Source organism: Octopus bimaculoides, chromosome 2, assembly GCF_046866305.1.
Source record: "Octopus bimaculoides isolate indiv1 chromosome 2, ASM4686630v1, whole genome shotgun sequence".
Taxonomy (NCBI): Eukaryota; Metazoa; Mollusca; class Cephalopoda; order Octopoda; family Octopodidae; genus Octopus; species Octopus bimaculoides.
In genome coordinates, this window is record NC_142929.1 from 100,977,451 (window position 1) to 100,989,654 (window position 12,204).

The 12,204-nt window shown below is 35.3% G+C and overlaps 1 protein-coding gene across 3 annotated transcripts in view; it reads left to right on the forward strand.

Moving 5' to 3' along the window:
- The window catches only part of LOC106868822 (uncharacterized), a 63,536-nt gene that overhangs the window by 33,427 nt on the left and 17,905 nt on the right, over positions 1 to 12,204 (forward strand). For all 3 annotated transcript variants that reach the window (XM_014914242.2, XM_014914243.2, XM_014914241.3), the window contains one exon: positions 4,912 to 5,004. In XM_014914242.2, coding sequence (XP_014769728.1) covers positions 4,912 to 5,004 — 93 coding nt within the window. The remainder of the gene's footprint in view (positions 1 to 4,911; positions 5,005 to 12,204) is intronic.

Genomic DNA, 12,204 nt, shown 5'->3' on the forward strand with positions numbered 1-12,204 from the left:
CCAAGACACCTGACGAAGGCTGGAGGGTATATCAGCCGAAACGTTGTGTTAACAACAAACAAGATGAGGACGAATATCCGTCAAATGTAGATAATGTAAATAATGTATACATACATACATACATACATACATACATTAAACACAAAGAGGGACTGTGTTATCACTGATAGAATACTGTATCGCAAAGGCATATTCCAAGGGAACAGCCTCTCTGTGATGTTGTTTATACTTTCTGTAAACCCCTTATCATTCATCTAAAGGAAGTCTGATGGTTATCTCACTGGTTCAAAAGGAAACAGAAATACAAAAATTACACACTGTTTTTTGTGGATGACTTGAAACTATATGCAAAGAATATGCACGAGATGAAAAAGAGCCTCGACTTGGTTACAACATTCTCAAAGGATATTGGGTTGCAGTTTGGTCAGGATAAATGTTGCTATATGGTTGTGAAAAGGAGGAAGACTATAAACCAGACTAGCAACATCTCCATCAGTGATTTAACTGTTTCCCCTATATCTGACGAGGAATGTTACAGGTATCTAGTGGTGGATGAAAACATATCTTACAATGGCGCCTGTAACAAAGCATGTGTCACTAAAGATTACAGCCGAATAAAGGAAATTTGGACCTCAGAACTTGTTGCATTCAATAAAACAATGCCCCACAGTGTGTTTGCAGTATCAGCACTCATACCAACATTTAGTCTGCTTGATTGGACGCTTGATGAGATCCGAGCCATTGATGTAAAAACCTGAAAAATACAAACAAGCATACATAATATCCACACAAACAGTGACGTAGACCGCCTGACTCTACCTAAAACGAAAACAAGGCGGCCTAATGTCCATCACATGCCTTCGGCAACATCTTTTAACCCCCAAGTGTCGAAGTGCATCCTCTGGCCAAGTTTACATACATGAGGCTCATAACATCATAAGACTTGATCAACATTCTTTGTCTGATAACCTAGAATACATGCCCAAAGAAGTCACACGACTCTACCACAACGTATGATCAGATGAAAATATGAGCCTTTATGAGCAGAAGAATATGCATGAATATGTTAGAAGAAAACTCCGAGATGATAGTAACATCGATCATCAACACAGTATACATGGACAAATAGCCGAATTGCTACCTCCCACTTTGAAGGGTATGCGTTTGCAATCCAGGAACAGGAAATATCAACCAAGTACCTGATGCACAAAAGGGATAGAGATGCAGGAAAAGCAGTAAAATGTGACAACCGATGTAGACTTTGTGGAGATAACAACGAAGATATCACCCGCATCATAAGCAGATGTCCGAAAATGTCATCACGGTATTATCTACCGATGAGACATTATGCTGTAGCTAGAACACTCTATAATGAAATCCGTCGTAGGGATAACCCCGAGGACAAAGAAAAAAGAACCATAGCTACTCATAATAAAAAGAAGTACTGGTAGAATATACCAGTGAAAACCTCAATAAAATGTAAACACAACAGACCTGATATAATGATTTAGGATAGAGAAGACAAACTAGGAACAGTGGAGAAACTTGCTACCCAGTGGGTGTTAACATAAAGCTGAAGATCAGTGAAAAAGAGAATACCTACGCTCAACTACTCAGAAATCTGCAGTTACTCTATCCAAATTACAAGTTCAGGTTTATATCTGTAATTATTGTGGCCTTGGAATATGTACACACTGACTAAATACCAATCTTGAGAAATTAGGTTTCTCAAAACCAGGAGAAAGCTAATTCGAAGACTACACTGGAACTGAAAAATTTGTAAAACTTTCCAGAAGTTTATCATTTAAATATATATATGCATATCTAGATATGCAACTATATACATGAGAATACACGCATAAAATAAACATATGCATAAAAGCAGCAAAAATATCACAAAAATTGTTACTCAAGGTTTCGCCTCAACGTTCGTCTGATGAAGGGGAATATGAAACTCTAGGTAACAGTTTTTGCTGCTTTTTTAATAAAACATATTACTCTACTTCCGATATTCGAGTACTATTTTTTCCACCTTGTTTCGCATTTATGTGCTTAACTCTAGTATATATGTATCAGTTCTGACCGATTTTACCTTTTCTAAAATTGAATGAAATTTAATAGTATTATAGAATATCTAATGGAATTTAAAATTATTTTTATGCATTTGTGTACATTTAAACTAATTAAATATTATTTTACAGAATAATAGGATTAAAATTTCTTTGATTAAAACCCTTTCTAATAAGGAAGTCTCCAAAGAGCATTTGAGACACATAATGCTTTATGAGTACAAAAAAGGAAACTGCAGCCGAAGCGACTCGAAACATACACTCAGTTTATGGGAAAGAATGCTTGAATGAAAGAACTTGCAGAAGATGGTTTGCAAAATTCAGAAGTGGAGATTTCAGCCTTGAAGATGAAGATCGAACAGGACGTCCAATTGAGTTTGATGATAAGCTCCTTGGGGCATTACTTGAAGAAAATCCTGCATTATCAGTTGAAGAATTGGCAATAAAGCTTAGTTCAAACCATACAACTGTTCATCGTCATCTTCAACAACTTGGAAAGGTTCCTAAACTTGGAAAATGGGTGCCTCCTGAATTGTCCGAAAGCAACTGCAAATCCCGAGTTGACATCTGCTCTTCTCTCCATTCTCGCGAAATCACTTCACCCTTTTTGGATACACTTGTGACTGGTGTCGAAAAATGGATCTTCTATCGAAATGTTAAACGTTGTAAACAGTGGCTTGGTAAAAGGGAAAAAACTCAACCACAACCGAGAAGGGAACTTCATGGTAAAAAGGTTCTCTCTATCTGGTGGAGAGTAATTCACTTTGAATTGTTACCACCTAATGCAACAATCAATGATCAAGTCTACTGTCAGCAATTGGAGCGTTTGAACCAAACTTTGAAGAAAAAAAAGACTCGCTTTAGTGAATCGAAAAGGAGTGATGTTTCATCAGGGCAATACGCGACCCCACACTGCAAAGATCACATCACAGAAGATCGAAGAGCTTGTTTGGGAAAAAATTCTTCATCCACCTTATTCTCCCGACCCTTGCTCCTTCAGACTACCATTTGTTTCATAGTTTACAGAATCATTTGGAGGACATACTTTTGCAAGCCAGGAGGAGGTCGAAACTGACATTTCTTCGCCTTGAAATCAAAAGAGTTTTACATTGACGGGATTAAAAAGTTTGTAAATAGATGGAAATAAGTCATAGATAATCAGAGAAAGTACATTGATAATTAAATTTCAATTAAATATAACATCTGATTACTTGTTTTCTTTATTCAAAATTCGGACAGAACTTATGGGATGACCTGATATATTTCTATATGTGTGTGTGTGTGTGTGTGTGTGTGTGTGTGTGTGTGTGTGTAAACTAATTAACTTACAACTGGACTCTGATTATAACTTTTTTCATAGCTGATATTTTCATGTAAAAAAATTTCTAACATACACCACAGAGAATTTATTCTAAATGGTATTGTATAATTGTATTTGTTCGTTTATACGTGTATGAGCCTGTGAGTGCTCGTATGTGTGCGTGCATGTTTGTGTGTGTGTGTGTGTGTGTGTGTGTGTGTGTGTGTGTGTGTGTGTGTGTGTTTGTGTGTGCATACGTGTGTTGAGTATCATATTCTGTATCCAAGGTCATCATGTGCCTGTATGGATTTGTGAATGCGTTCAGAGACTTCAACGTTGGGTGAGAAGAAACTATATTCATATTTATTTTGAGAGGTAACGTACAATAATTTAAGGGACACTACAGCCTCATGATACCAACTGGCAATAGCAGTTTTGGGGTTTGTACCGAGTAATAATAATAATAATCCATGGATAGAATTTATAAATATTTCAATGCATCGCTACGCGGGTTTCCACAAATCACATGTTACTTACTATCATAGTCCGTATTCTTAGGTTGATTACAGCACAGTCCGCAGTATCCATGGGCATCGGGTAAATCATACTCATGCGTTCAAATTCATCAGGCGATATGGCATTAGCGTTGGAAGCAACGGATGTATAATTGAGGGTTGTTTATCAATTTTGACCAATGAAAAGCTTGATTGTGTTATGTGGGCAGTTGTATGTGTATTTGATAGAGTAGAAGGTAGTGGAAAGAGGGAAAGAAGGATAATTATAATCACTGTTTCTTTCTCTTTCACCTTCTATTCCTCCCCACCAAATTTACACAGAGCTACTCACATATCCCAATCAACTTTTTCGTTCGTCAAAATTGATAAACGACCCTCAGTTATACATCCGTTTCTTCCAGCGTTAATGCCATATCGCTTGAGGAAATGAACGAACGAATATAATCCGCCCTGTGTCCATACTGTGGACTCCACTGTGATCATTTCAAGAATACGGGTAATGGTCGTAAGAAGCATGTGATATGTGGAAACGTGCTTAGTGATGCATTAGAATATTTATAAATTCCATCCATGGATCATTATTATTATTATCATTACTTTGTGTGTATATATATATATATATATATATATATATATATATATATATATATATATATATATATATATATACATACATATACATATAAACATAGTTATATAAAACGTTATTATTATTATTATTATTATTATTATTATTATTATCATTACTCTGTGTGTGTGTAATGTACATATATATATATATATATATATATATATATATATATATATATATATATATATATATAAACATAGTCATATAAAACGTATTCCGTTGTCAAAAAGGAGTGGACTACTAATTAAATATGGAAACTAGCTGGAAGTTGAAATTTCACATATAGATATGTCCTGATGTTTTGATGTCTGTAGGCTTGTATTTATGTGTTTGTGATTCTCCTTGATTTCTAAGATATTCTTTATATGAAATAACATTTCTTTCCTTTCACTTTAGCATACCTGCGACTCAAGCATGCGGATATCGATGTATTTATGAACATGAACCAAATGAAGAACCAAACGAAAAGAAGACAGCATATAACCAAAGGTAAAGAAAAACAAGAAATTATGGAGAAAGCACGATTGTAAATTAATATTGATTAATACTGATCTTGTCTTCTTTAAGACTTGGTAACATTGGCTGTGCTGCTCTGAGCTGGCTTCACCAAATTAAGTTCATTGGGTGATTCCAATTATCAGTTGGAAAGTTTTCGTGTATATTTCACTAATGCCTTTTGCAAAGGTTCTGAATCTCACTGATTCCTGTCTTGGCTATGTATTTTGATGATATGTCCATCTATTTCGATGCGATATCCATTTCATTCAAGAGGATTCCATGTTGAACAAAACCAGCTTGCAAATCGTGTTTCACATTGCATCTTTCGACAAAACCAGCTTGCTAATCATGTTTCACATCCTACCTGGAACCACTGGGCTTATTATGCGATAATGCATTTGAGAAGAGCATAAGCGTCAGAAATTCATATTTAGGTTTTCTATAAACCAGGCACATTATTTTTATTCAATAAACCATTATGAAAGCATAACCGGTTATGTTTTCCACAGGGAAGACTTGTCATTAATGCAGTTTAGAAAAGTAAGAGCATCACATCACCCCATTCATTAGATATAGTGTATTATGCATGTCATTAGAAATTTCTCCTAAATTATTTTTCCCACTTTTCTCTTAAATTACTTTCTCTTAATTTATTTTCTCTTAAATTATTTTGGCCACTTAACCATTAAGTGAATCCAGCTTAAATGTCAACAGGCTTAGATATATAGTCGATTGAAATGTTTTAAATAACTTGCTTGCATTCATTTAATCGATTTGAGATAAATGGAAAACAAATTTTGAACTTGACAGAATATGAACTTACAGCAACAGAAGGTCGAAACTAAATGCTGAAGGCTATTTTATCCAGCGAGCCTCAGTTTTAACTAATTCACCGCCCGGGTTTTCTCTAGTAATAATGATTTTATCCACCAAGGTACTAGGCTCTTTTTAAAGATTAAAGATAATACCAGCTTTCTCGGTCGGTATATATTACTAACTACTACATATCTCCTGTGGCAAGTTGAAGTTACAAACGTAAAACAGAAAATAGATGGTATGAAGTACCACGCTGCTCCGCATACATAACATGTGCGTCTATAACATGTGCACTAATGCATTTACGTTTATATATGATTTGTTATCGATTACACTGGAGTGAGGCACTCGGTGGCTCTAGTTCTCTGAGAGCCTCTGAGTCTGGTGAACTGAAATTAGTTGGGTAGAGTTGTTAAAGTGTTAATTTTCGATGATTCAGCCACATTAACCTTACCCAGTTAACCTCAGATAGAAAACATCAGTGATGCGTCTTGGGTGGAAATATGAGTGTGTTCAGAAAGATAAATGCAATAAGCACCGAAAAATAAAGAAGGAAGAAATTTTTATTAGAATTAGTTGGATCTGGTGCAGAGTTTGTTCAAAGTAGAAACTATAGCAGTATTGAAAAAAATAACAGAAGAGAGGGTACAGTTTGTCAGTGTGAAAGTGGTTGGAGATGGTTAGTGACTGAACGTTTTTCTCCGGTATAATCTAGAACGTGAGCGTGCCTTGGGTTGTTCTCTCATACGTTAATCAGGAGACAAAAGGCAGTACCCATTGACTATTCAGACCGTCCCTGATTGGTGAGGCCGATGCGGTTGATATTCGGTTTGAACATCCATAAATTAATGCTTTCAGAATAGGTGAGGATGGAAACTCAGTTGCAACTCGAGAGTGAAACAACTGGACAAAGATAGAAAGAGAAGATAGCAGTATCAAGTTGCTCCGAGTGTAGACACTATATATATAGGCATTTCGGAAAAGCAGAGACTTTAGCGAAAACTGAGTCTCTGGGAGCTGGAGATGGCAGCTTGTTAGTGAGTGATTCGTTACCAGCCATTCCTTGTATATTATTATGTGATGCAATAGTTGTTATTCCAAAAAATTTTATAGTCTTTTACACTTTCAGCTACTCTGAAGAACTGTTACCAAGGCCTATTCAGTCGGTTTCAATAGTTATATTATCAGCCCAATATTCATTTTATGGATATGCATATTTATCAAATGACTTACATCTTTATCATACCCTCACGTACATAATATACATACATATAAAGGTGTGTGTGTGTGTGTGTGTGTGTGTGTGTGTGTGTGTGTGTGTGTGTGTGTGTGTGTGTGTGTGTGTGTGTGTGTGTGTGTGTGTGTATATACATATATATTTATTTTATCTGGTGAAGGCCTGTTTATGGGGTTACTCTGGATTTCCCGTCGATAAAGGGTTCAACTTTATGGCGTGTCGTCAGATCCCAATGCCTGATAGCCTAAGGCCTCTTTAAAATATGGGAGGGAAAGAATCTCGATACAAAATGCAAAAGTAAACAAGAGAATCATCTCCCTTTACTAGTGGTTATCGACTTCCAGCCGTGTCGCAATCAATCGACTATGTGAGTAAACAATATTATCTCCTTCTCCCACCAGTTATCAACTTCCAGTTCCCAAAAGGCTTGCAGAAATTTCCTAAAATGCAAGCATGGTCCGAAAATCTCCGTTCTGGTGCGTAACATCGCTGGCCAGCCATGTATGGCAACTAAAGGACGACGGAATTCCACACTCGATTTCATGGAAAATCCTCGAAAGACCAGGCCCCTACATAATCGGAACGACACGCCATAAAGTTGAACCCTTTATGGACGGAAAACCCAGGGTAACCCCATAAACCGGCCTTCACCAGATAAAAATTGCTCTTTCTTAGAGTGTGCTTCTTCTCGGGATTTATGTTTTTCTAATAACGATATATATATATATATATATATATATATATATATATATATATATATATATATATATATATATATATATATATATATATATATATATATAAGTATATATATATACTTAAATATATATATATATGCATACATACATACATACATACATATATATGTATATGTATATATATATATATATATATATATATATATATATATATATATATATATATATATATATACATATATATATATATATATATATATATATATATATATATATATATATATATATATATATATATATATATATATATATATATACAGATTTTTGTCTATGCTAGGCCACTTGGTTTTAAATTGAATTAATATTTAATTTATCACCCTATCTATATAAATAATAATTTAAATAGTTATGTTCTCCAACCTGCAACATATACTGCAGTGAATTATTCTCTGCAGAATTGTTTCCAGAATTTTGCGCGCCGGAGCTGAGGCATTTTGAAAAATAGCCCCAATATAATCGGTAGAACTATATGCAAATTTTGTTTCATGAAGACAATTCGTGTATAGTTCTGCAAATTATATTGATTCTAGAACGTCTATGCTGATGAGAACACGGATGTTGTTACGTAAGTAAAACGTTAATGTTCGAAACTGCAATACATAGATAATTCTTTATTTTGTATATTTCTCATTTTTTCCTGTTCTGGCGCTTTGCGAAATTTTTCTGGAGAACATTATTTTTCTTTGTGGTTGGGTCGTTGATGACCGCTTTCTAGCATATTGGGTGTCCACCTAGTGGTCATCCTTTATACACGTGTAGTACAATTTTTTTCTGAACTTTCAGATTTTTTTATATGCTAGGCTACTTGGTTTTAAATTGAATTAATATTCAATTTATCACCCTATATATATATATATATATATATATATATATATATATATATATATATATATATATATATATATATATATATATATATATATATATATATATATATATGTATATATCGTCGGTAGGTAACACATAAATCCGAAAAAGAAGCACACTCTAAGTTATAGAGCAGTATATTATATAAATAGAGTTAGATAAGGCCGATTTATGGAACAACTCAAGGTTTCACGTTCACAAAGCGCTTGCTTAGCTTTACGGCGTATCATCAGATCTCAAACCTGTAGGCTTACGGCTTCTCTGGAAAATGGAGGAGGAAAGGACCTCGCTACTCAATGTCAACAACAGTGGATTGATGTGCAGTTTACTTGAACCAAATTACACGAACAAGATCAACCTGAGGCTCTCACAAAGGATACCTTCCCAAGTTGATGCACAACGGGATTGAATTTGATCTGCAGTGCCCAGGGCCTCGTGTTGACCAGTTGTGTTGAGAGTGAAATATGACTGGCAGAAACAAAGCAGAAGCCAGTCTTATATTTCTGAAAAATTGTCAGAACAAATCTAATGAGAATAAGTATGTAACTTTTCTGAGTTCCACTAATTCAGGAGATTCCGAAATGTTATTAAGTCCTCATTGCTTTAGAGCATATGCGTGTTGTCTACTTCTGTGTAAATGAGTACATATGTACATGCATTTACGTGTATGTGTGCACTTGTAAAGACTATCGATTGCTTTGTTATGTCTTTGCTTTTTAGTTAGAACCAAAATGTATGTATTAAAGGAGAATAGCTAGAGATGGATTAGTTTCAAATTGTGTGAAATAAAAGTTTTTAGTTTTTCGACCAATCATCTTTAATTTCTCTAGTACATATGTTCTCCAGACATCATTATGCACCTACTCATAGTTATGCAAGTCATTATTCAGTTTTATTTCAAGATTTCTTGCCAATAGAGAAAGAGCCGGTTTCTAACCTAGATCCAAGGCGCCTTCATTGGAATTTTAACATCTGCAGGGTATTTTTGCATTTATGTATGTTTTGGGTCATCTCATAAATAATGCGGTTTTTTTATACTTCTTTTATTTTTCAAAATTAAGATAACCAAAGTTCTTTTTTAATCTAAAATATATTCTCCTTCATTTTCTACAATGCCCTTCCAGCTATCTGGTAGACTTGCAAGGCCCCTCTTCCAAAATTTACTTGTCCGTGAAGAAAAAATACTCCTCCAGTACTGTTCTGACCGCATCTACAGAATTCATATTTTTTCTGTCAAAATGATTTTGAAGACTGTGGAGTAAGTGACAATCAGATGGGGCATGTCTGACAAATATAGTGGGTGGGGCATCGTTTCCTATTTAGACTGCTCCAGCCTTTGAAATGTCATCCTTGCTGTATGTGGGTAGTCGAGCATTATCTTAATAGATCACCTATCATCTTGAAACCAAAGATGTTCGTTTTTCTTCTAGCGCTGACTTAAGCCGTTCAAGCCGCTCGCAGTAGATATCCTTTGTTATCGTTTGGTTTGGGTTTAAAAGTTTGAAGTGGACTAAACCTTTCATATTCCGCCAAACAGATAACAACACCTTACATAAGTGAAAACCTTCTTTAGCCTGGGATGCCGGTGTTTCTTTTTTCATTACCCACTCTCTTTGACACCTGACATTTTTATAGAGAACCCATTTTTTGTCATTCGATCCCAAAAAGGTTTATTCGTGAGACGTGGTAGCAAAGAAAAGCGCACATTCACTCTCTGCGCGCGATAAGACTGGGGAAGTTTGTGAAGGACCCATTGACCCAATTTGCTGACTTTTCTGATGGCACGCAGGTGTCGATGAATGGTAGAAAGACAAAATCCAAGCTTCTCTGCTAGTTCTTCAACAGTTACGGTGGGATTTCGTTCCACCAGGGTTTGCAGGACGTCCTCGTCGAGCTCTACAGATCTTCCAGGACGGGGCTCGTCTTCTAGGCTGTAGTCTCCGGCACGGAATTTCTAGAACGACCGTTGACAGTGACTTACACTTATTGCCCGATCCCCATAAGCTGCATTAATATTCCTCACACTTTCCATTGCATTGTTGCCTTTATTGAACTCATAGAGCAAAATATGCCAAATATGCCTTTTGTCACTTCCATTATAGCTTTGAAAAAATAACTTAAAATCTAACTGCACTTTTCAAAACTTGCACTAAGAATAAGGACAAGGTAAAATTAGTACCTGCTTTTATAGTAAGTTGATGCAAGTAGTTTATTCCGTCCCCCTCCGACTTTTAGCTCATGCAATTGAAAAAACGCATTATTTATGAGATGACACAATACATGTGCAGTATTTGGAGTCAGTGCATGTGCAGATTTGTATGCTTTGGTTTATGCATGCATTCTTACGCATATAGTTGCATGTCTAGACATGCGCTTATATACTTAAATGATAAACTTCTGAAAAGTTTTACGGATTTTTATAGTTCCAGTGATGGCTTGGATCTTCAGTCTTCGAATTAGCTTTCTCCTCTCTGGTTTTGAGAAGCCTAATTTTTTAAGATTGGTACTTAGGCAGTATGTATGCATGTATGTATGTATGTATGTATGTATGTATGTATGTATATGCGTGTGTATGTATATATGCATACAGATGAGTGTGTATATATGTACTTCTGTATGTACTTTCCTCGCTACCTATCGATATAATTGTGTAATCTGTCTATCTACGTATCTATCTATTTACCGATTTATCTGTTTATCTACCTATTTATTTATCTATCCACCTATCTCTCTCTCTCTACCTACCTATTCACCAGCCATTCTACCTACCTATTTGTCTGTCTGTCTGTAAATTGATCGATCGATCGATATATTTGTAGCATCCAAAGTGTGGTACGGTTGAAAGAGGTTAACTGATAGATGACCATTCTAAATACAGCTATGACAGTTTTGTTGATTCACTTTGCAAAGTTAATGGCATATAAATGTAAAAGATCTGAACTCTTTACGAAGTTCAGCGAATTTTGATACTTTGCAACTTTATTGTGGCGAATGTATTTGATCTGGAATATTTTAGTTCGAACTTCATTATACTCCGGTAAGCTGAGTTTGTTACTAAGTCAACCAGTTCGCAGAAACTGAATGTGTCCCTATAATATACATATATAATAATTTCCTGATTTGTAATAGTCATAAACTATGTGACGAATGCTGTAACTGAAACGAAAGTGGTAAACTCCAGGCTCAAAACGTGTTTTTGAACACTGCTTTACATTGAACTTAATCTCAATCTGTCGTTCGCAAGAGAGAGCTAGTGAAAGAGGGGGAAAGGGAGAGAGACAGAGGCAGAGAGTGAGAGAGAGAGAGGGATTCAGATAGTGAAAATCAGGAATATAGTGATTGTGTTATAGAACGGATAAGTAAAACAAAAAAGTGTTGGTAAGTGTACGAATAAGCATTTTGAACTTTGAGGCGGGAGCAAAAGCACGACATGGGTTCTGTTACCGAAGACATGGTTTCAATTTCTAAATCAGATCATTTTATTTACTACACTAAATGATTTCCTTTTTTTTT